Source organism: Magnolia sinica, chromosome 4 (assembly GCF_029962835.1).
Source record: "Magnolia sinica isolate HGM2019 chromosome 4, MsV1, whole genome shotgun sequence".
NCBI lineage: Eukaryota > Viridiplantae > Streptophyta > Magnoliopsida > Magnoliales > Magnoliaceae > Magnolia > Magnolia sinica.
In genome coordinates, this window is record NC_080576.1 from 66,487,138 (window position 1) to 66,513,412 (window position 26,275).

General features: G+C 40.4%; 1 protein-coding gene across 15 annotated transcripts; it reads right to left on the reverse strand.

The window, feature by feature from the left end:
• Positions 1 to 219: 219 nt before the first annotated feature.
• Positions 220 to 19,098, reverse strand: LOC131243184 (uncharacterized). 15 transcript variants are annotated; one of them, XR_009169927.1, is made up of 15 exons: positions 18,809 to 19,098; positions 16,594 to 16,669; positions 15,023 to 15,126; positions 14,670 to 14,776; positions 13,333 to 13,401; positions 13,154 to 13,208; positions 12,267 to 12,314; positions 11,963 to 12,136; positions 10,924 to 11,162; positions 8,696 to 8,801; positions 8,204 to 8,332; positions 7,959 to 8,112; positions 2,140 to 2,262; positions 1,787 to 1,881; positions 575 to 608 (listed from the first exon to the last, which is right to left on the reverse strand). XR_009169927.1 is itself a non-coding variant. In XM_058242334.1 (14 exons), exons 1-14 carry the CDS (start codon positions 18,956 to 18,958, stop codon positions 426 to 428), a joined length of 1,689 nt encoding a protein of 562 aa, XP_058098317.1. In that variant the 5' UTR covers positions 18,959 to 19,083; the 3' UTR covers positions 220 to 425. The 15 variants fall into 15 exon arrangements, 14 of the variants coding, with proteins under 14 accessions (XP_058098317.1, XP_058098318.1, XP_058098322.1 ...); XM_058242334.1 differs by lacking the exon at positions 2,140 to 2,262 and having other exon boundaries at positions 220 to 608; positions 18,809 to 19,083; XM_058242335.1 differs by lacking the exon at positions 2,140 to 2,262 and having other exon boundaries at positions 220 to 608; positions 8,696 to 8,786; positions 18,809 to 19,077.
• Between the last annotated feature and the right edge of the window lie 7,177 nt (positions 19,099 to 26,275).

The window sequence follows — 26,275 nt, forward strand, 5'->3', positions numbered from 1 at the left end:
GGTATATGACATCCAAATGACTTTGTGTTGTCTTTTGAAGTGCATGAGGTTGAAATAACTCCTGATATGAACCTCAACGCTGCCTCAAAAGAGAAGTGGAGAAATGGTACACAAGTTCGATTTGGTGTGGCTAAGAATAGAGTAATGAAGTTGCTTTTAACAGTCATTTATATGATTCTATAAAACATGATATTGCTCCAAAGCCTAATGCATATGCTATGATAAAATAAAAGATAACTTCCATTCACATTTATATTAAGTGCATTTCGGCATTTGACAGGAATGATGCTTCTTGTATCCTGTATAATTTACTTTTACAGAGAAAGGAATGATTTTGGAAGGGTTTATAGTGGCTCCTGATAAGAGAGAGAAACAGAAACAATACAGAAATTTTATTTTGAGATTGAATTCCATAAATATGCCTGCTAGAGGAAAAAATCAGCCAAGGGAAGTTGGGCCCTTATTTCAGCAATGCTTCTATTGAAGCTGCGCAATGTTTGAAAGTGAGGTTCATCTTCTTCCACTGCAATTATTTTAGCAAAATTCCCCTCTCCGAGATAGTCAATCACCCTGTTAGCGGCTTCTAGCCCGCTCACATATGCTTTCTCCTACGAAGCACATAAACAACTTGTTACTTCATGCTTGTACAATTCAAGTCAGGAAACTTAACTAAGCGGACGTTTTAGATAGGATATTTTAGAGAAATTATCTAGCATAAGATGTTTTCACCATATCAGGTTGCAAATGGTTTGCTGTGGCCCCACTATCATATGTTGATGAAATCTAGTCCAACCATCAAACATGTCTTCCCATTTGGCCACGTGCCTAAAAATCAGGCCAATCTGTGACTCACATGGGCCACACTAGCAAGGACAGTTGAGAGTGAAAGCCCAACCTCAATTATCATAGAGGGCCCACCACGTTTTGTATATGCCATCTAATTCATTAATATGAAACATCTTCCTTAGATGATGGCAAATCTCATAAATCATGCATTTCTGGGATTTGGGTGGAGCCCATCGAGAATCAAGGGTAGGCATCCCCTCCCAACTGTTCCTACTTGTGTTGCATACCTGAGTCATAGATTGGCCTAATTTTGGGGCCCATGGCCAAAGAAGGAAGGTGTGCATGATGGGCGGAGTGAATGTCTTTAACACATCATGGTGGGGCCCACAATATCCATTTGCATCACAATGTGGTGATAACATTTGCATTGGATAATTTCCTGATGTTTTAATGCCAAAGAAGGAAGGTGTGCATGATGGGCGGAGTGAATGTCTTTAACACATCATGGTGGGGCCCACAATATCCATTTGCATCACAATGTGGTGATAACGTTTGCATTGGATAATTTCCTGATGTTTTAATGCCAAAACACTAGTGATAAATGTTTGCATACCTGAGTCATGATAGGCCTAATTTTGGGGCCCATGGCCAAAGAAGGAAGGTGTGCATGATGGGCGGAGTGAATGTCTTTAACACATCATGGTGGGGCCCACAATATCCATTTGCATCACAATGTGGTGATAACGTTTGCATTGGATAATTTCCTGATGTTTTAATGCCAAAACACTAGTGATAAATGTTTGGGAACTTTTTTTACGTATCTCAATTCTCATTTGGGTGGAAGAGGATGGAAAATGGAATCCTGCTCAATGCTTTGTTTTCCACGGACAAATGAAAATCAGACCTTGTTGTTTCGTTTGTCCTGCCAACTTCCTAATTGAATCTAGATCCATAAACTACCCAAATAAACATGAGTTCATGGTAACCATGGTTTCTTTACCTGCGACCATGATCCATGGCGATTAATTATCCAGTCTCCAGCCATAAACAAGTTTGGAAATGTGGTTGACCCACGCATCATGTAGTTGTATGAACCTGTGAACACAAAAATGGTCAAGTGGATCTGAAACTGAAAAAAACTATAACTGAATATTTCATGCCCCTGAGATTAGAAAGCTATGGTTAGAGCATCAATGAGTTTCAATCCCATTGGGTTAGAGTCTTTTCAAGTCAACATGCATCTTGATATGAATGACAAAAGAATGTTGTGAAAGTGAGAATGGAACTGGAATCAGTGAGACATTTTTCCAAGTTTATTGCAATGCATGCAAATTTGGATTCTGTGATACTCACTTGGAGGGTAAAGGGCTAGAGTTGACGGTAATAGTACTAGTTAGGTGACCCTGACTAATCATGAGATCCACAGGCCGCCACCTGGATATTGTCCTTGGTGATTGGAACAATTCATCCATGGTCCTGTGGATGAGTCATGGTGCAAGAAATCACACTAATAAGGTAATCCTACCAGTCTGATTCACAAGTAGCTGATGGAAAGTTAAAAGTTTTTTTTTTTTTTTTTAAATTAAATTAAATGACGCCCTTTTTGGCCCTGGCCTAATTAGACACAACCCCCCCCCCCCCCCCAAAAAAAAAAACGAGAAATTGCTCGGATGTCAGCACATATTTTGAGGGGTCACTTTATTTTACTGCTTTTTGTCATATTCAAGTCAGGGACGTTAACATTTTTCTGACAACGACAAAAGACCCCTAAGAAGTGGTAAACATCCAATTTTTCCATAAAATATCTGGCCTACCTTATTAGTGGACAAGAGACATGAAATGAAGGATTTAACCATTTTGAAGGGTGGACCACCTGATTAATGGATTAGATTTGTTATAAAAAATTTTTTTTTTTTTTTTTTAAAAAGAAAAAAAGTCTGCCACATCTGACAATTTTGATCCGTTAATCATGTGGGCTGGATGTTGGCATTCTGCTTTTGACAGATCTGATCTGTTAATCAGGTGAGACACTGTTCATAATGGTTAGATCCTTCATCGGATGTCTCTTGTCCAATAAGAAGGTGGACTAGATGCTGTCAGGAAAATTGGATGGTTACCACTTCTAGGGTTGCCAATTTTTAGAAAAAGGCTAATCTCCATGATTTGAATATGAGGGGAAGTGGTAAAATAAACAGACCCTTCAAAATGTGGGTGTTGACATCTAAATGAAATATTTTTGGGTTGGTTTTGTCTAATTAGGCCAAAGAAAAAAAGGGAACCGTTTCATAAAATCCCAATAAAAGTATCAGCTTTTAAGGTGAGAGATGCATTTCACATTAAGGGCCTGTTTGGATCGTAAGTTGCTTAAGATAAGCTACTTATTTCACAAGTAGCTTATCTTAGTTTCTACTTGTTAAGAAGAAAAGTATGTTTGGCAAACAACATACTTATCACCTTCTCCTCTCTTTCGCCTCTACTGATGCCTCTTTTCAGCAACTTATGAAAAGTAGAAAAGTTATAAAAATTAATTGAAGTGATTATGTACTTTCAAGTAAAAAAGTTATTTATAACTAATCATAAACCAAACTTAATTATCTGAAATAAGTCACTTATCTACTGCTATAAGTAGAAAAAGGAACTTATTTTGTGGTATCCAAATGGGCCGTAAGTTTTCATGTTAATGGTGGGCATGATGTAGTATTAAAGACATAAATATGTACATATCTAGTTGTTTCCCACTAAGGGGAGCAGGGGTTTTAAGAGTTAAATGAGAAAGTGTTGTTTCTATTAAGAAAAAAGATACTTTTGGAATCAAGAGGGGTAATTTGTCAACGATATGACCCCTAACATAAAGGATCTAGATTGCTGTAAATTGCTGTTGCTGAAACTGACCAATTGCTGTAAATTGTTGTAACTGACCCCTAACTTAGGGATCTAGATTGCTGTAAATAAAGTATGTAACTGACCCCTAAATTGGGGATCTAGATTGATGTAACTGACCCTTAAATTGGGGATCTAGATTGATGTAACTGACCCCTAAATTGGGGAACTAGATTGCTGTAGAATATCTATATTATGGATAGGAAAGCTCTTAGTTGAGGGCAGAAAAATTTACCACAAACATTCTTCTTGTGTTTGTAGTATTCTGTTTTGTGTGTTGTGGTTTTGTCATGGTATCAGAGCCCGGTCTCTTGTCATCTTCTTAGAACAATCTTTATTCGATCTGTGATTTTGTTGGGCATAAAGAGGTCGTCTTTTGGGGTATTTTCATAGTATCCAATTCTTGGTTTTTTTTTTTTAGTTGGATCTTGGCAAGGGGAGGTTCTTCACCGCTGGTTCTGTGGCATTTTTGGGCAGTATCAGATTCACTTAATCTGATTCTCTTTCTTCTTGATATTGTTTACAACTCGCCTATGGAGAAATCTGAGTTCGTGTGCATCAGATTTTCGGGTAAGAATTATTTTGCTTGGGCATTTCAATTCCAGATCTATATTAAAGGGAAGGAATTATGGGGGCATATTGATGGATCCGACATCAAGCCCACTGATCTAACAAAGGCTGTTCAATGGGAGGCAAAGGATGCTTGTATTATGAGCTGGATATTAAGCTCCATGGATCTCGCCATTATTCTCAATCTACGACCATATAAGACAGCCAAAGCTATGTCGGATTATTTGAAGAAGGTGTATAATCAAGATAGTTCGGCTTGAAGATTTCAATTGGAGTATGAAATCGCCAATTATACTCAAGGAAATATGTTTATTCAGGAGTATTATTCAAGTTTTATCAATTTATGGACTGAATATACAGACATCGTGTATGCATCAGTCCCCAATAATGCTCTAGAAGCTATGGTATCAGAATGCCCTTCAAAAATACTTAGCTTTAATTGAGAACCAATTTTCTACCAACATCAAAATCCTCCATTCTGATTCAGGGGGGGAATACATGTCCAACAAAATCCAGGATTTTCTCCAACAGAAGGGGATTATTTCTCAACGGACTTGTCCGTACACTCCTCAACAAAATGGAGTTGCCGAGAGGAAAAATCATCACCTCCTTGATGTGGTTCGTTCCTTGCTTATTGAGTCATCTGTTCAACCTCAATTCTGGGTTGAGGCTCTCTCTACCGCTGTGCACTTGATTAACCGCCTTCCTTCCTCTAATCTTCATCATCACTCCCCATTTTTTCTTCTTCATCAAAGGCCACCTGAGTATACCCATCTCCGTCCTTTTGGTTGTGTTTGCTTTGTTCATCTCCCTCCCATCGAACGCACCAAACTCTCCGCTCAATTTGTACAGTGTGTCTTTCTTGGCTATGCTCCAAATCAAAAGAGTTATCTATGTTATGATCCTGTCACTCATAGGATTCGGACTTCTCGGAATGTTGTTTTTCTTGAACAAAAATATTTTTTTTGCCTCTCATATGGAGTTTTCCAACCCTACACCTATATGCTCTTTACCTGACTTTGAGGATGTGTCTACTCCTTCCCCCACTATCACACGGTTTAGACTTGGTTTTGTGTATGAAAGGCGAGAAAGGCATGACGATTCTACAAATGGAACCCCTCACGAGTCACCTCTGACATCTGCATCCGACACAGTGGCTACTCCTCTTTGACGGTCCACTCGCCTCTCTCATCCTCCTAATCACTATGGTTACTCCCCTGATTGGTACATCTTTCCTCATACATCTTTAGTTGCTACTTTGCCCTCGATTTCTATACCTAATTTGTACTCCCAGGCTATGAAACATGAGTGTTGGAAAGAAGCCATGCAGGAGGAACTCGATGCTTTACAGAACAATAATACTTGGGACATTGTATCATGTCCGCCCTCTATCAAGCCCATTGGGTGTAAATGGGTTTACTCTGTCAAGCTCAAATCTGATGGATCCTTGGACAGATATAAGGCTCGCCTTGTGGCTCTTGGCAATCGTCAGGAATATGGCATTGACTATGAGGAAACCTTTGCCCCGGTGGCCAAAATGACCACTGTTCGTATAATTCTCGCTATTGCCGCTTCTCAGGATTGGACTCTCCACCAGATGGATGTTAAAAATGCTTTTCTTCATGGGGATCTTAAAGAAGAAATCTATATGCACCCTCCCCCGAGTATTTCTGGTTCCAGTGGTAACGTTGTGTGTCGCTTGAAACGTTCATTGAATGGGCCAAACAAGCCCCTCGTGCTTGGTTTGAGAAGTTCCGACAAACACTTCTTCAACTCTCTTTTGTGCAAAGCCAGTATGATCATTCTCTATTCCTGTGCAAGACATCTTTGGGTATCATCCTTTTACTTGTCTACGTAGACGATATTATTATCACTGGCAGTGATAGTGTATTGATTCAACAACTTCAGGCTTCCCTTCGTTCCTCCTTTCACATGAAAGATCTTGGCTCCCTCACCTATTTCTTAGGGCTTGGAGTTCATAAATGTGCCAAAGGTCTCTTCCTAAATCAGCAGAAGTACATCAGAGATATTACTATCTTGGCTAGCTTACAAGACTCTGTTCTGGTTGATACTCCTATGGAAGTTAATGTGAAATTTCGCCAAGATGATGGTGATCTTCTTCCCGACCCTACATTATATCGGCGACTAGTTGGGAGCCTCGTCTACTTAACGATTACTCGGCTGGATATCTCATACGCTGTTCATCTTGTGAGTCAATTCATGACTTCACCGCGTCATTTACATATGGTTGCAGTTCGACGCATCATCCGCTATCTTCTTGGTTCTCCTACTCGTGGGCTATTCTTTCCTTCGGGTTCTCCTCTTCAACTTGTCGCTTATAGTGATGCTGATTGGGCTAGCTGCCCCAATACGCGTCGCTCCACCACTGGATGGTGTATATATCTGGGTAATGCACTAATTTCCTGGAAGTGTAAGAAACAAGATCGAGTTTCCAAATCATCCACTGAGGCTGAATATCGTGCTATGCCCTCAGCCTATTCCGAAATTACTTGGCTGCGTGGCTTGCTCTCTGAACTGGGATTTGCACAAATTGTCCCTACTCCCCTGCATGCTGATAACACGAGTGCTATTCAGATTGTGGCAAATCCAGTTTTCCACGAGCGTACCAAGCATATAGAGGTTGATTGTCACTCAATCCGCGAAGCTTTTGAAAACAACATCATTACCCTTCCTCACATTTCTACAAATCTTCAAATTGCGGATATTCTCACCAAACCTCTCCCTCGCGCTCGGCATCTGTTCTTTGTAAACAAATTGATGTTCCTTGATTCTCCAGCATCAATTTGAGGGGGGGTGTCAATGATATGACCCCTAACATAAAGGATCTAGATTGCTGTAAATTGTTGTTGCTGTAAATTGTTGTAACTGACCAATTGCTGTAAATTGTTGTAACTGACCCCTAACTTAGGGATCTAGATTGCTGTAAATAAAGTATGTAACTGACCCCTAAATTGGGGATCTAGATTGATGTAACTGACCCCTAAATTGGAGATCTAGATTGATGTAACTGACCCCTAAATTGGGGAACTAGATTGCTGTAGAATATCTATATTATGGACATGAAAGCTTTCTTGTCCATAATATCTATATTATGGACAGGAAAGCTCTTAGTTGGCATATGTTCTTCGTAAACAAATTGATGTTCCTTGATTCTCTAGCATCAATTTGAGGGGGGGTGTCAACGGTATGACCCCTAACATAAAGGATCTAGATTGCTGTAAATTGCTGTAACTGACCAATTGCTGTAAATTGCTGTAACTGACCAATTGCTGTAAATTGCTGTAACTGACTCCTAACTTAGGGATCTAGATTGCTGTAAATAAAGTATGTAACTGACCCCTAAATTGGGGATCTAGATTGATGTAACTGACCCCTAAATTGGGGAACTAGATTGCTGTAGAATATCTATATTATGGACAGGAAAGCTCTCAGTTGAGGGCAGAAAAATTCACCACAAACATTCTTCTTGTGTTTGTAGTATTCTATTTTGTGTGTTGTGGTTTTGTCATAATCTAATAGTTGAGATTATTTAAGAGTGTGTTTGGTTATGCCAGATGTCATGATATTTGATGCAATACCATCAGGAAAAGTGGTTAAGTTGTTCTATATTTATTCGCTGTTATTCTAGTACTCCCTGTCTTCATACATTTGTAATTATGGCAACAGAATGAAACTATCAAATCTAATTCTAGCCTTTTTACCTGGAAAGAAGTGAGTTGCGGATTTAGGAAGCCGTGTAACGACTTTCTCCAAGACACTGGCCTGTTCAAACTCTTTGATGCATTTGGATAGGTATGACATCACCTTTGCAACTATCTGATCATCTTTCAGTGGCAACAACTGGTTTGCATGATACTTCAAAGAAATAAAACAGGCCCATCATATATATAGAAAAATAGAAGATATAAATTAAATGAATTTCAATTCCAAAAGACAGAAGACTTACAAAGTTTGCCTCTAGAATCGTCACTGGTTCATCTCTGTACTCATCATAAATGGCATTCAAATCAAAGAAAGTCCACCCACTTGAATCATCATAACCAAAGCAAGCATTGCTTGCTTTTGGAATATTAACCTAATTACATGAGAATAAAGTTGTTATGAGATAGAACACACCTTACATTACTACAAACACTGCTAACAGGACTCAAGCATGTGAGATGGAGATGGATCTTCATCACAAGATCCAGGCCATTAATCTGTTGGGCAACATGTATGAGAAAATTTGATGGCTACAAAAAGACCAACGGTCCATATTTAACTTACAAATATGATGTGCAGGGCCAGGGCCTGTTCATGATTGGCCTCCAGGATCTTACACACATGTTCCATGTCTGTTCATGTGCATAAAGATTACCCTCCATCTAATGTGCATGGGTCCCATTTGTATTCCTATATTATCGAGGATATACAACTAACGTGATATCATTAGACTCACATTCCTATCGAGCCGCAGTCTAACAGAAAGCACGTCAATGGCAGCCAAGTTCATGATATTCAAAAAATCCTGCCTTGCTTGTAGCACAAAACTGAAGATAGTCCAGCTATCAGGGAAACAGGACAACAATAACAGGACAAATGCTGAAGTTCTCAAATGCTTGTGAAAGATTAAATGGAGAAGAGAATCTAATTTATTTGTCACACAAGAGAGACTTAAATGCATTGGCTCGGAAACATTCTGCAATGTAAGAATTAAGGTGATCTGACACCTTCGCAACATGAGGTCAAAGTCCAACTCAAATATGAATATGTGTAAATATGAATATTTGTGTGTGTGTGTGGAAAATGCTATAGTGGCATGGGCTGTTCTGGGGCACCAGTTGTGTGTGTATGACATTTAACCCATCCATCTAGTACACCCCTAGAAGTTGTTTTGGGAGTCCCAAAATCAGGCCGATCCAACCATCAAGTGGGCTACACCATATAGAAAAATAATAATGATAAAAAACTAACATGGGTACAAATTCAGGTGGTGGTACCAACTTGAGCATTAGATAGGGTTCATATTTGAGGCATCCCATCATCATGGTGGGGCACCTGATGCACGGGTTGGATGAAATGCACATACTACAGTGGACCCCAGAATAGGAATCAATGGAAAAAAGCCTTACAACATACAAATTCAAATCAGGGCACACCTGATTTTTGGACTGTCCTATTTTTTACATGTACCATCATCATGGTGGGGCACACTTGATGCACGGTTTGGATGGATAGACAAACCACAGTGGGCCGCACACACAATCTCGGCATTTTGAATGGTGGATATTCCCCCTCATTGATAATTATGGTGTGTCCTGCCTGATAATTGGGTCAGCCTGTCTCCGGCTTGTTAGATGAACTGGTAGAGACTGTAGTGTGTGTGAGTGATCCAGGGTTCAATCCTTGGTAGGTTATCTTCCAATAATAATAATAATAAATATTAATAATAGTAGAAGTAGTAGTAAACTAATAATAATAATTGGGTCAGCCTGATTTTTGAGCTCCACCAACAATTTTTGGAGGCACACTTGACGGACGGCCTCTCTCTCTCTCTCTCTCTCTCTCTCTCTCTCTCAAGGTTATGAAACCTACTCTATGATTTGTATGTACCCTTCACGTTCACCATAGAAACCAAAAATAATGCTTACCCGAAAATCTAGTGGGCCACATCATATGGAACATTGTAAAATCAAGCCAAAGCCTCTAAGTTTGCATGTTGTGGCCCACCCGAGTTTTGAAAGCAGGCCATTATAGAAACTCAAGGCAGACCCCACACACAACTTCAACGGGTGTACCCTCTCCCCTGTTTCTTCTGCTGTGGTCCACCTGAGTTACAGATCAGCCTGATTTAGAAAACTCTTAGTTGTTGCAGATTTCATGCATGCATCACAGTGGGGCTCACCAACCATAGACACACACACACATTCATAGTGTCCACATTATGGGTGGGCCACACCATGATGCATTCATGAAATCCACAGTCTTTTTTCTTTTTGGCCTGGAGCCCAAAATCAGGCCGATCCGTAACTCAGGTGGACCACACCACAGGAAACAATAGAGAGAGTACTCTTTGGAATGGTGTAATTTTTGGAATGGCCAGATGTGTGAGTGCGTGCGTGCGTGCGTGTGTGTGTGTGTGTGCGTGTGTGTGTGTGTGTGGATAGAAATGCTCCTAAAACTTCTCAAATGTAGCTTTGGGGTGCATTGTAAATGGGGGACAGCAAATATCTCCCAGAATCAAAGATACCAACACCTTTCATTGTTGGCCTAATTTTCATTGAATGTGGACCCATCCTGTTTTTTTTTTTTTTTTTGCTCAACCTTCTTGAAAGCCACTGATTGAAGGTTTATGTTTTAGACTCTAGGAGTTTTTTTTGGGACCCTTTGTCCTCAGTTGGTTTCATCAGATTGACAGCCTGAACCACTGAACCATGGCCTCCATATGTTTGGAATCTTGAGAATCAACAGCTATGTTAGATGAGGCACCAGATCCAATTATTCCTCTATAATGAAAAATCATTCACTTGGAAACAGAAAAATATTAAGGCTAGCATTCTAAACAGGATTGAGTGGAACGGCGGAACAGGATTCATGTAGCCAAGCCCAATTAATTGGGATAAGGCTTAGAAGATGACAACAACAATAATGATGATGATTCAGATAGGTACTGAAATTTTGAGATACCTGTTCATGACAATGGACTGAAGTGTGGAAACTCCTACAGCTAAGACAACTGCATCCACTGCATATCTCACTTCTCCACAAACTACTTCTGAAATACATCCAGTGTCTTCATTTAGTGAAAAATCTGTCACTCTTCTCTTTTGATGTAATTCACATCCCTTAATTTTCATCAACTCCAACCACGGCATAAAGATCTTTTCCTTGAGAGTCCCACGGCACCACATAACATCAAAATCTTGCTGCATGGTGACAAAGATGGCATGTGAAAGGAAAGGATAATGCATCAGAAACACGAGATGATTTATACAGAGAGCAAAGTTCTCTAAGTCGTGTTTCAATGGACAAGTTAACTAAACTGCGAACATTCAGATAAATCAAGAGGAAATGACAAAGCCTAATAGCCTTTCCTATTATTCATAATGAGGAAGAAGCTTTGCTAAGCTAACATGCGTGTGCAATAGAGCTCATGTACACACCACACATGTGCCAGCATGGCACAATAGGTCCAAGATCCAATCCATCCATCAGAATGTCATGATTATATTGATGTCCTAGCCCAATAATCAGGTTGGCCCACTGATCAGGTGGGCCACAGTTTGAAGAATAAATACGTGGCCCTGAAAAACTTGGCTGAAGTTTTCTAACCCATCTTGCTGTTTCCAATATTGGGACCCACATGCTAATCGGACAAGATTTTATTTTTGGGAAAACATGTATAAGGTCGAACCAACCTATGGATGGATTAGATCTCACACCGATGTGCCATGCTGACAAATGTGGTGTGTACATGAAGTGGCCCTCAAATGGTAGTTATTTCCCTTTCAACACAAATAGAAAGTAAAGCAATTGAAATTTGGAGCCAAGTCCCTCAGCATGATTCTAAACAAAAATTCCAATTCAATTCAGTAGTGTGTGCAAATGTACCCTTAAAGATTACCTCCAAAACACACAAAAATACCATGAAAGATGTTAAGGTCTTATGTAGAAACTAAATAAGTATTTTTATACAAAAAATGAAAGAAGTTAAAGCACAAGTTACCTGATGAGCAAGGATGAAATAGTAAATGATTCCCAGTGCTGCAGCAGCACTACATTGCTCTGCAGGAGCAAAGAGTCCGACTTGAAGAATCGGATTAAATACTTGCCGATAAAGTCTTTCTGAGCAACCAAACTGTTTAAAAAGCTCCCTTGCAGTCACTGCCGTTGAAAAGTTCTAGATAAGACTAGAATATTTCACCTTCTGAATGGTTTCACATAGCACAATCATGGTGTGAATGCTTATGTAATCATAGAAAATTTAAAAATTCCCCACATGATGCAGGTGTTTTGGAGATTTTTCTCACTTGTATCATACTTTCTCCAGGCAGTATCAGTGTTGTCGAAGTCAATGACTGCAATCAGAATCGCATATCAAGTAGATGAATAATGAGTTAATGAAAAAAGAAGTGCTCCAGTGCTCTCGGAACACTAGAAAATATAATGGTCCTAGTTGCATTAGGTCACTTGCAAAGTCCAATCAATGGATCTGATATGTCCATTAAGTCCAGAAAAGATTTTATGACCTACCATGCAAAATTCGCACTGATAAGATGATCCAATTCATCCTTGAAATGGTCTAACTTCTTGTCGCTATCCTTTTTTCCACGCCACGGATGGGATGGTTAGGGTTGCCTAAAATAAGTGATTCTTCATGATCATAAGCAACCCATGATGGCCCCCAAGTAATATACAGATTGAATTATTGATTAATCTTTTTTTTTTTTGTAAGAAATCTTGCCTGTCCATATTAAAGGCTATCATGGTCAGATGGTTATGATTGTCAGTCAGCATGATATTTACTAGGCAGTCCATGAAATGTATGCTGAACCAAACGGATAGCCAAGATGAATTTATTGGACTAAGTGTCTCAATACAACTAGGAGCACTACAACTTATAGTACTCTGAAACCACTGGAGCATTTCTCTAGTGAAAATAAGTAAATCATTAGAAATCAGTGATGATCGATTCATGTAGGCTGCTATCGGATGCACGATTAAAATGAATTTAAGTTGTTAGTTGTGGAAATGACTAGATTCAAGATTACATTTCTTTGTTTATATTGAAAGACTAATCTCCAAATCAGGCCCTAAACAGAACTAGGGTCCTTTCCATATGATTGAAATTCAATTTAATTGCGCATCCAATTATCCAAATGCAGTGGAAGTAACGAAGAAAATACAAGACCTATACCAGCAGCCATGAGAGGAAGTGATGTAATTCTATCCTCGAAAGGGAGACGAAGGAACTACAACAGTGAAGAAAAGCTTATGTTGATACTCACAATCCTAACATGAAAATACCCCCATAGCTGTAAGCTGTGAGTTCTCATTGATGGTTAACAAAAAGATTGAAGGTATTGCAAGACGTACTTGAGTGTAAAAGAATGCACCCAGTGGAGCTGGCAACCTAGGTAAATCTTGAAATATTGGAATTTCAACCTGTGAAGCAATCCCCATCTCAATTAGATGTCAAAGCATGATTCATTTGAAGGAAAACCTGACACTAAGGGCCTGTTGGTTACCATTAAAGTTGTGCTGGGATAGAATTTTTTGAACACATCCTATCCAACCAAGGGTGTCTGAACAGGCTGAATGAGTGGACTGTATTGTCCATTGTTTGTCAAATGCCCTGTCTAGACAAGCATATGTAGCTCTTGTACACATTAGGCACGCTGGCACGTGCAGACATGTCGCACACTTATAGATTAATTATGGCATATGCAGCACATATGTGCTATTTGAAGTTGCATGGTAGCACATGCCAATATCTTGAACATGCACAGTGGCACATGTGGCATATGTGGTGTATGTATGTGGGTATTGGTACATGTGGCACATCTAGGGTGCTTGAAGGTAGAATATGGCACAAGTGGAGTGGTTGATATGAGCAGTCTCACTTATGATACATTCACACATGCAGCTTATGTGGTGCATGTAACATGCATGTGTACAAAAGATCGCTACTCCCTATATCTTATTGGAAAATGGGCTAAAACCAACTTTGTGTCCAGATTGCCCAATTCATAGTAACACTACATTTTTTGTATAGCCATTTCTTTAATTTTATTGAAATTAGTGCCATGTCTGAGTAATTGTTGTTGACAAGCCATGAACATGTCTGTCGCTGGATAAGGCTGTGTGAATGGAAGTTTTTCCATAACTAAACAGCCTGTAAAATATGGTTTCCAAGATACAATCTTGAGGATAAATCCCACTTCCACAAGTTACAAGATTAACATCTGGTGGAATATGGATATGGTGAAAATGGCACAGGTGTCTTCTTTTACTCCAAATATGTAAGGTGGAATGTAGATGTAGCACCAAACAGAGGTTGACGGACTATGAACCAAGCCGCAACCGGGAGAAAATGAAGCCCATATCAAAGAGTCTTCTATTCTCCCACTTTTTTTCCCATTCAAATCGATATGTGTGGGTATGAGTAGGTGGTGACACATCAACATTTAGGTATTAGTTGGACGATAACACTATTGTTGAACTAGTTGTGTGCAAAACCTCCTCTCACACACATGGGAAAGTCCCAATCATCACTATCTTGAGTTTGGCAATAGTTGAGTGTGCTGTCCTTCAGAATTAGGAATTTCCCAACCTTGTTGTAAGTAACAGAACAAGGTGCCACATTCATCTTCAAGATCTGGGCACCATAGTCAGTACATTATAGGAAATGCTCGTCATCATAAAGGACATACCTCCAGACCTTCTGGGGAATATTGTGCTGATCTTGTCCAGTTGGTGAAAGGCTGGATGCCAAGCTCGTCAACAAGAGAAAATATATTACGGTAAGGGTACCTGAAACCTGCAGATGTGGATCAAAGAATTTTGAAATGGACATCTAAAGTAACTTTTTCAGCTTTATTGGTAGCATGTGAACATTTTTGTAAAAAAGCGTGGTAAAATTAATGAAATCCCTTATGGAGAAGATGCAGAAAGCTCATGAGCCCCATATTCGAACTGCAAATCAATAATGTACAAAGTAGAAAGAATAAGTCTAAATGGTGATCAACAGAAGTGTGTCCCATGGAAACACTAAGTTGCCGTTTACGTGTGGATCCTGTAGTAACACTACTTTCCGAGTTGGCAAGGACTCAATGCTGGAATATGTGGACTTATGTATGACATATGGACTGTTAATCAGTTGTCCCCTACCTGGATTGGACATGTACCAAAGTCAAACATATCAATAATCCTAGACGTTGATTGTTGGACTTTCGCCCAGTGAAAATTCTCAATGGTTGGAATTTTCTAATTGTTATTTATTTTCAAAATAAATTGATTTTCAGACTACTTCACGAAAAAACTTGTACTGTGTTTTTCAAAAACCTTAAAGTTTTCTTTTTTAAAAATAAATAAATATATTGGTCTGTAAACATTTTCACAAGGTGGCTAGTGGAGAGGAAATAAGGATCTGTACCAGGTTTCAGATCCCGCATAAGTATAGAGCAAAGCACTCTCCACAATCATGTGCAACATGTAGTGTGGGTAGTGGCTTGGGTGCAAGGGCACTTGAGAAGCACTTTGCACCTACACTTGCACGTCATTGCAAGAAGTAGCTGTTAAGCTTGACTTAAACAGAACTAAACAGGCACATTCAGGGCCTCCAAAGTAACCCATCCAGGTCTTTGGAAACTCAGTCCTGAATCATTCTGAAATCACTTCAATATAAGCCTAGTCTCCTCTATAACCCCTCTTTCTTAGTCTTTAAAATCCCTATAGAATTATTCCTCTTTAAAAGTGTCTTTCACATTAGAGGCTCTATTTTTGACAAGTCAAAGAAAATCAATATGTTATATTTGTGTTTGGTGGGTGTTGCTTGGATGATGCAAGTCGAAGCACACATTTCTTTGGTAGAGAGAAAGGCTTGAGTTAAAGCTAGAAGCAGATTTTCTGTCAACTGTCTTGCAAACCAGTTCAACCTTTGGTCAAGGCCAACCATCACTATAAAGACAGCGGAGTGTAACATGCCACAAGCCTCTGTTTCTATTTTCATTCCATTTTCATACTTAAACCACACACTATCCAATTTGTGGCTAGGATTACCTCATAAGTGTGATTTTAGGCGTACACCAAAACCATTGCCAGGCCAACAGATGAATCGTCTCAATGTCATACACATGTCTCATGTGTGGGGGATTTGAGTGCTATTAATTAAAGTACCCATAAGAATTCAACACCTTCTCTCTTTTGATTATAATTCATCCTTCCTCTTAAATATAACTCTACTAACAAATCCAAACTAAAAACCTAAAAATGTCCATCATCATCCAAACCTTTTTCCCAATTAATTGGGGTAGGCTACCTGAATCTTGTCCCACCATTCCACTCTATCAAGGGCCACACCCTTAGGTACACATATTGCTCTGATTCATGATAGAAGTCATGGCATAAGTTTGACGCAGGTTGCCAACCTGATGCAACCCTTCTCTATTTCGTGATGGAGATTAGCAATGAGAGCACAAAACTCCCATAGGCGCAATGTAATAGAATATTACATAGGTTGATTACAATCAAGTCCCATCTAATATTCCATTATGTATGTTGATTACAATAAACACTGAAAAGGAAAAAGAAAAAGAAAAAGAAAAAAAAGATCAACTGTGGTAATGAAGTATTTACCTTGGATTCCAACTTCAACACAATCATAGGAGGTGGTCTTACCCCCGTGGGAATCAAGGAGGATGACATCAAACCCCTAAAGCCAAATTGCAGAAACTCATGTCAGTGTCCAGATAAAAGAAAGTGGAGGAAAAGGTAGGTGTTCTGTTTCAAAGAAGAGGTTATCATTTGGTGACCCGTGCAGCAATGCTCCATGCTGCTATCTTCTATAAAAGTTGGACACATCTGTAACCATTAATCAGTTAGTTCCACCGTAGATATACAAGGATATAGAAAACCTCCCTGTTCAGACAATCCTATCTACCTCATCTGTTGCCTACAAATTAGTGGAGGAAGTGAACAAACGTCAACATGAAAAGCCCAGCATTCATATTGGTAGGGTCATTTTATCCACGCCATGATGTGTGTGTTTTATCCACGCCATCCATCCATTTTGCAAGATCATTTCAGCGCACAAGTCCAAAAATGAGGCAGATCCATATGTCAGGTGAACCACACCACGAGAACAGTGGTGATTGTGCGCCCACCATTAAAAGCTTCTATGGGGCCACAAAAGTTTTAGATCAAGTTGATATTTCTGTTTTGTGTGACCTTATCAACACGTTGGATGACAAATAAACATTACAGTAGGCCCTAAGAAGTATTTAATGGTGCGTGTTTATTCACCATAGTGTTTGTCGTGCGGTTCACCTGAGAATTGGATCGGATCATTTTTTGGGCTCAAGCCCGAAAATGAACTGTAAAAATGGATGAATGGCGTGGATAAAGCACATACATGATGGCACGGCTCAAGAATACCAAGCGAATTGTGTACTTAGTAAGATCTATGGGGCTACCGTGATTTATGTACTTTATCCACTTTGTCCATCCATTTTATAGCAGATATTAGGGCTTGCTGTAAAAAAATAAAGCATATCCAAAGCTCAAGTGGACTACACTACAGGAAACATTGTGAATCCCACGTCTACCATTGAAAAATTCTTAAGGCCGCAGAAGTTTTAAACCAACCTGATATTTGTGTTTTCCCATAATCTATGTCTTTGATCTTTATGAACAAGTTGGATGAAAAATAAACATCATTGTGCACTAGGAAGGTTTCAACGGTGGGAATCATTATTCTCACTGTTTTCTGTAGTGTGGTCCACTCTAGCTTTAGATATCCTTCAATTTTGGGCCCAACCCTTAAAATAAGCTAGAAAAACCGATGGACGGTGTGGATAAACATAGTACACTCACGGTTGGCCTAACAGAGTTTACTCAATAGAATAAAAGCCTACGGGTAAGCAATCCGATTTCACTTAACACCGTCCAGTAGTGACGTCGCTGCTAACAGTGTCAGTATGCAATCCACATCCCTGTTTTCGGCCTGGCCCTTCATCCAAAGAGAATTAAGGTCTAAATGGCATGGATTTTATACATACAACATGGTGGGCCGTTCATGAAAATCAAGGGTGGACGTTGCCTCCCAACTTGTTCCCTGTGGTGTGAGCCACCTGATTTACAGATCAGCCTGATTTTAGGGCTGACAAAAACATGCACTGATGCTTATGATAGACAGCTTGGATTTCATGCATGCGTTGCGCGTACCTCAAATCTACCAGGTACCGCCGTAGCTTATGGTGGTACCGGTACACGGGAGAATGCCCCTTATCAATCTCATCTGAAACGGAATATCTCTGGGCGGCTCACCTTGAAACCAATCAGCCTTAAGGCTAGGAAGTCGCTGTTAGGGGTGCATCTCAGGCAGGCTGGGTCGGGTTGAGGTTCAACCCGACCTTAAGAGGGCGCAACCCACAACTGCCAACCCGACCAAACCCGAATTCCAACCCGAGGTTTCCACCTGAACCCAACTCGACCCAACCCAACGCAAATACAGGTGATTATTCCAAAACACAACCTAACCGACCCGATTTTGCTCAACCCAAACCCAACTCGAATTCAAATCGGGTCGTCTTTTCTAAACACGAACACAACCGAGGACCTTGACAACCCGACCCAAATTCGGATTGGGCAGGTTTCAGCGCTTTCCAGGCAGAGATTCGAAAGAAAGAGAAAAGTATAGGTGGACAGCTGAATTTCCAAATATGTAAAATATGCATGCTGATTTTCAGACACCCAACTCCAATATTGGCAATTGAAGTAGTGAACTTTTGTGAAAAATTCAAATTCCACCATGAAGAGATAAAAAAAGGAAGGTGAGTGGAAAGCATTGGACCTGTTTGGAGAGGTGGTGAGCAGAGCCAAGGGCAGCCCAACCATTGCCTACAACAGCAACTCTCTTCTTCTGAGCTTTTGCTCTGCACCTCACGTATCTGCTTCTGTTTGGGTATTGTAAGGAAGGAGTAAGGATCTTTGACACCCACATCCCCACCCTAACGCCCAACCGCTAATTGCCAATGCCTGTCCTTCCTTTTCTTCCTCCTCTCGAAAGTTCTGTATATACAAGCAGATAGAGATGCCCGTTCATGTGACTACAGCCGTACGTTTTTGGATTGGGTTTGCCAGGCCCACCACAAACACAGATAACAACTTCTGTGAACCGCACTGAGTTTTCAATGGTATACGTTCAATTCACACCGTTTCCCACTTGAGCTTTGGATAATTTTGAATGAACATTTTCCGATTGTAAACTCCACCTTTTACCCACGATCTTCTCTAAACACTCCCAAACTTTACTTTCCAAAACTAAACTATTTTGTAAGGACACACTATTTGCAGACGAAAATACCCTGCATTCACGGTGGCACCATGGAACTCCGTCTTGTTCATGACGCATCGTCGAATACCAGAAAAACAGTTAGAGGCCGTAGCTAAAGAAATATAGCTACGGATTATAACCGTAGCCAGTAATAGTGTAGCCCTTACTTCATTAGATTTGTAACCAAGTTCTATGGCTACGGATCTAAACCGTAGCCACTACTTCTATAGCGCTACAACTGTGGTTAATTGAGCGAGCCTAACGTGAAATTGAATGAACCCAACATGAAATTAAGCGAGCCTAATATGCCTAAGATGAAATTTAACGATTCTAACATGAAAATGAGCGAGCCCAACATGAAATTCAACGAGCCTCAAGGAAAATTGAGCGAGGCAAACATAAAATTCAACGAGGCTAACATGAAATTCAACGAGGCTCAAAGGAAATTAAGCGAGGGGTACGAGTCCTTGCCTCAGTGGTAGACTCTGAGGAGTTTCAACACGAGGTCTTGGTTTGAAACCTATAGGTGGTGAAATCCCACTACGGCGTGCATGGGTGTGTGTGTGTTCAAAAAAAAAAAGTAAATTAAATGAGGCAAACATGAAATTCAACAAGGCCAAAAGAAATTGAGCAAGGCAAACAAGAAATTGAGCATGGCAAACATGAAATTCAACAAGGTTCAAAGGAAATTGAGCGAGGCAAACAGGAAATTGAGTGAGGCAAACATGAAATTCAACAACGCTTAAAGGAAATTGAGTAAGGCAAACATGAAATTGAGCAAGGCAAACATGAAATTCAACAAGGCTCAAAGGAAATTGAGCAAGGCAAACATGAAATTCAATGAGGCAAATAGAAAATTGAGTGAGGAATACATAAAATTCAGCGAGCCAAACATGAAATTTATCGAGGCTCAAAGGAAATTGAGCGAGACAAGCATGAAATTCAACGTGACAAACTAGAAATTGAATGAGGAAAATAAGAAATTGAGTGAGGCAAACATGAAATTGAATGAGGTAAACAAGAAATTGAGCGAGGAAAATATGAAATTTAGCGAGGCAAACATGAAATTCAACAAGGCTCAAAGGAAATTGAGCAAGGCAAACATGAAATTCCAACGACGCTTAAAGGTGCTCTCACACTATCTGACCGAGTATGGGCCAAGCAGTTGATTGAGCCTCGTTGAATTTCATGTTTGCCTTGTTGAATTTCATGTTTGCCTCGCTCAATTTCATGTTTTCCTTCCTCAATTTCTTGTTTACCTCATTGAATTTCATGTTTGCCTCGCTTAATTTCCTTTGAGCCTCGTTGAATTTCACGTTAGCCTTGCTCAATTTCCTATTAGCCTCGCTTGATTTCCTTTGAGGCTCGTTGAATTTCATGTTAGCCTTGCTAAATTTCATGTTTGCCTCACTCAATTTCCCTTAAGGCTCGTTGAATTTCATGTTTGCCTCGCTCAATTTCCTTTGAGGCTCATTGAATTTCATGTTAGGCTCGTTTAATTTAATGTTAGGCTCATTGAATTTCATGTTAGGCTCGCTCAATTTCATATTAGGATTGTTGAATTTCATGTTAGGCATGTTAGGCTCGTTGAATTTCATGTTAGGGTTGTTAAATTTCACGATAGGCTCGCTTAATTATCCACAATTGTATGTACTTTTTGCTACAGAAGCAATGGCTACGGTTTAGATCTGTAGCCATAGAGCTAATGGCTACGAATCTAATGAAGTAATGGCTACGCTACCAATGGCTACGATTACAATCTATAGCTATAGGTCTTTATCTACGGCCTCTAATGTCACCCCCTCAACTCAGAAATTGGATTCACAGGAATCCCAATCGCCGAATCTGGTGTGGACAGCCTCCGTAGTGCCCCATTCTCGACTCCCAGCGCCCATATGCCAGGTTCCGATTCTGGGATCCTACAAGGAGGATTTTCAGTATAAATTTTTTTTTTGGTAATGGAACATAACCACAAGTTTACCTAAATCACAAAGGCAACATCATCATCACATATCCAGTAATATAAACTTTGAATACAATGCTAAAAGGGAAATATAATATAAAGATATTAAGGAAAACTCCAAAAGCTCCACCGCATGCTCCTGTCTTAGGTCGGCTGCATTTTAACATCACCTGCGCGCATTTATCATGTATAAGCTTATAGAAAGCTTAAGTTCATGAGTTATACAATATCAGAGTACGCAATACAGATCAGCTATGTAAATGAGGAGTCATAGAGAGTCAAATATCAGATGCCGAGGGTACAATGCAATATGTAAATCCTGTTAAGTCCGTCTAAGCCATATAAGTACAGAAAATATAATAACCCAAAATGTCATATGCCTGTGGATGCAATATGCGATGTGAATGAAATGACCAACCTGGAGTATGAGGTCGGGATGACAGTACGTAGTATCATAGGCTACGAGGTCCATCACAAGGGACTTCTATTTAAACTAGTCTCATACCTAAATTTAGATAGTCAGACTCAATGTGGTAAAATCCTGATCTCAGGTTTGTCGCGCGCCCAACCGAAATCCTGGTCATGCGAAGATACTCATAACAAATAGTTGCGCACCATCAGCCTAAGTGGATAGTGAATGAGTGAATGAATGAGTATGCAATTCCTGCTCAATAAGTCCACATATCAGTACGGTTCCTCTCTGGGATCATCACCATGGTCTAGTACACTCCACACTGACTGTCGCCTCCCTAGCCGCACAGCCTAGCGAGCAGAATAGACCACACTATCCGCTTGATTAGTAGTCTGTCAATACCTACCCGGCTTGTCAATAGCGGACCCATTTGTGAGCTGGTCAAACTTAGCCTAGCTTACAGCCCCCTCGCTCGGGCGGATAAGGCCACACCCCCTTCCAACAGACCATGACACAGTGGGAGACTCGGCCTACTGGTATTCGGCACTCGGGTGCTCATGTATCCACTCAGTTTAGACGTTGGAGCGTCTCCTAGCCTCGAAGGTTTAAGGGCTTTCACCTACGGACATCCAAAGTGCCCAGATGCTTGAACCAAACATTTTCGGTGTCCCATCTGGCCATCCACGACATGCCTGTGGAGGCCACGACCCTAATGTCGCTAAGGCGTACAATGATCATGTCACACATATGCGAGATGCATGAGTCACACTGTCCAGTCATGTAGTAATCCTGCGCGTACTGCGTGCTCATGTGGGTAACTCCTATCAGTGAGCCTCATAAATAATCTGCCCAATGGCATATGCTATGATCAGTCACTACTCATATCAAGCATACATATGATGCGTATGGCATAAGTCATGGAATTATACTAAGCATGTTATAAAGTGATGAACTATCCTCACAACGAAGATGGGCCTAGACGGCCTACACACAACAAGTATGGGTTTATCAATGGGCCCTGAGGAGAGTTACAATGCAGACATTTAACCAACATTGTTCTTATAATGTGGGCATCAAACCATCATTGCTCCCAAGGCATGACTCGCCATAACATCATTATATACATCACGTGGAATCACACATTATAATGGACTTTGTATACATCCCATTGGACCTCGACCCATGGGCCTCAAGTGCATCAAATGGGCCGTATTACATGGGCCTCATATATATCAAGGTGGGCCTCAACAACGGGCCTCATATATCACATCGGGCCTAATCAAATGGGCCGAATTAATGGGCTAAGTCGAATGGGCTGAGTTGAATGGGCCAATTCAAATAAGCCGAACCCAACTCATCTATTTTTAGAAATCAAATATATATATATATATATATATATATATATATATATATATATATATATATATAATGAATCATATCAAAAGATCAACTGGACCGCACTCCAAATATAGTGGTGACAATGATTTCCATCATTAAAATTCTCAAGGCCCACTGTAGCATTTATTTTTTACCCAATCTGATCATAAGGTCACATAGACCTGAATTAAGAGGAAAAATAAATTTCCTAATGATCCAAAACTTTTGTGGCAACAAAAAGGGTTTCAATGGCAGACGCTGAATCCCCACTGCTTTTGCTGTGTGGTCCACTTGATAAGCAGATTTGCCTCATTTTGTCTCAAGCCTTAAGGCAACTCGCCAATTGGATGGATGGCTTAGATGTAACACAGACATCAAGGGTGGGGTCCACTGGATGTCCAGCGGGTGGACGGCCCAACCAAAATGGCTGGACGACATTGATAAAACATATACATCAAGTGGGTGGGTCCCACCGTCCAGTGGTGTGGACGGTGTAGATACAACACATACATCATGGAATGGGTCTCACCGTCTAGTGGGGTGAACGGTGCGGATAAAACACATACACGATGGTGGGGCTAGCGCTGGGACCCAGGGTCCCTGGCCATTCATGCCACAGTAGCGCAGGACGCTGCTGTGCATCCCTGGAATTTAGCAGCAGCACCTGCTGCTTATATATATATTTTTTAAAAAACAGTTTTTCTGTAGTTTTTCACAGGTGGGGCCCGCATCAAGAGAATCCACCCCATCCACTGGATTCTATGACTCAAGACAGACCCATCAAGCCCAATATTTGATGTGTTTTAGCGTATAGAAACATCAAAGGGGATTTTAACGGTAAAAACAACTGTTTTTTATTAAATGGCCCACCAGATAATCAGATCGGCCTTATTTTTCGGCTCAACGCCTAAAATGAGTAGGGGAATGGGATGGATGGCATGGATTAGATCAATGCATCAAGGTGGGGCTTGTATGAGTGGCCCACTTAAAAAGTCTAGAATCAAGGTGATATTTTTTAGTACAATCCACTGTCTGTTCACACTTCACTACACGTCTAGTGTCTAGGGATGCTGGACGGTGTGAATATAGCTCATCCAGGTGGGTCCCACATGGACATGGCCCACTTGATTTGTATCAATCTAATATTTGTGTTTTCCTATCACCATAAGGTAGGGCCACATGGTTTGGATGGTGTAGATCTAACACATCCATCAAGTGGGTCCCACGAAGGTGGACATCTTAGATAAATTGCATACATCATGAGGCCAACAACAAGGGAAAAGAGAGAGAGAGAGAGAGATCGAGTGATGGAGGGACCCCGGCACTATGGGCCTTCCCTTCCATGATTTACAACATACATCAAGTGGTTCCCATTACATCTGGGCCCACCGATCAAAATCAATGGTGGAAATCCTTTCTCCACCGAAATGCAAGGTCTAGATGACTCTATCCTTACAAGGAAAATAAACATAATGATGGGGTCCATGGAGAATGGCCCCATCATGGAATGATCATGAGAATCAAGGTGGGTCATTGGCCACACCTAGGGTCCAAAGTGAGATTCATACCATCAATCGGTAGGCCTCACTTAGCCCATCATCAAACATAAAATCTAAGCCTATAGAACACCCACCGTTCGATCTTCTTGGTCCGATGGAACGCCGATCTCCTTGTGTCCTTCTTTGATGGAAGATGATGAGAAATGAAGGGCTATGATGATGGATTTTGGGATGGAAAGTGGGCCACACAACACACTTTTCTTTCTTTAAATTGCTTGGATGTCCACCACTCTTTTTTTAATTGCTTGGAAATTATGAAGAGAAAGAGAGAGAGAGAAGGGGTGGTTGTAAGAGAGGTGATGGTGTGAGGTGATAGTTGTACTTCACATGTATGGGTGTGTAAGAGAGAGAGAGAGAGAGAGAGAGAGAGAGAGAGAGGGAGAGAGAGGGAGAGAGTTGACTTTGGGGTTGCTCTTGTATTTGACATGAGGTGGTTGATTGATTGATTGATGGGGACATGTTGTAGAGATTCTCTTGGGTTTGCAATTGTGTGGTGTTTTCCTCGAACTGAACGTGGGCCCACATCTCCTGGCTAAGGTATCGGATCGGTATGTAAGACACGGCGTTGGAACCGCGGCGACGGTGCAATCGTAATGGTACAAGTCTCGGATTGAGCTGACTTAGATTTATGGGATATGACTTAGGGTTGCACGCAAACGTCGATTATAGGTCACGAGTTGTCAAAATTTGACCAGGAGGAGAGCGAAAACCTACGAAACATTACAGGCTAGGATACGGGTCTTACATTTGGCCCTTTTTTTGTATTGGATGGTGCTACCATGATATCAATGGTGTCACCATGGACAAGACAGAGTTCTATGGTGGCATCGTGGATATCACGGTGCCACCGTAAATGCAAGGGTATTTTCGTCTACAAATAGTGTGTCCATACACAATGGTTTAGTTTTGGAAAGTAAAGTTTATTAGCGTTTAGAAAAGACGGTGGGTAAAAGGTCGGATTTACAATAAGAAAAAACTCTTTTTGAATTTTGTGCCTAGATATACATATAGATGGCCCGGATATGGAACCTGCATCGCAGTGGGCCCATAGAGTTTACTCAGTATGCAAGTTACTAAGTACGAAATCTGATTTTGACTAATCCGGTGATCGTTGTGGACCCTAACCCTTAGCCCACCTTGATATATATATATATATATATATATATGTTATTCATCCATTTTTTTAAATTATTTTAACGCATTGTCGTCCTAAAGATGAAGGAGATACAAATCTCAAGTAAACCACACAATAGGAAATCATGGTCATTGAATGGCCACCATTGAAAACAAGTGTCCACGTTAATGTTTATTTTCCATCCAACTTGTTGTTGATAAGGTTAGATAGATCTGGATGACAAAAAAAAAAAACACAAATATTAGCTTGATTCAGAACTTCTGTGAAATACAAAAAGTTTTTAATGGACAATGACTATTATTTCTTATGGTGTGGGGTAGACGCCCCACCTACAATAAGGACACACCACTCTTTGAGCTTCAACTTGACTTTAATAAATTGTCTCCTACTGACTTGAAAATTATTTAAAAAATCCAAACAGATCAAACTGGGAGTATACTTGGCACGTGTAGGAGATAATGCCCTTCACTGGGCATTGTTGTGGGCACCCACAATAATGCCCAGTGAGTCATTGACAACGGACGCCAACGTCTATATA

What these genes read in the sequence shown, in the direction of transcription:
- LOC131243184 (XM_058242334.1), bottom strand. Translation starts at nt 18,958, where the DNA reads ATGTGGGTGTCAAAGATCCTTACTCCTTCCTTACAATACCCAAACAGA. An exon ending in CTGGAGAAAGTATGATACAA is followed by an intron (nt 12,137 to 12,266) that starts GTGAGAAAAATC and finishes AGTCTTATCTAG; the next exon opens with AACTTTTCAACGGCAGTGAC. An exon ending in CAGTCCATTGTCATGAACAG is followed by an intron (nt 8,802 to 10,923) that starts GTATCTCAAAAT and finishes TTTCCCTGATAG; the next exon opens with CTGGACTATCTTCAGTTTTG.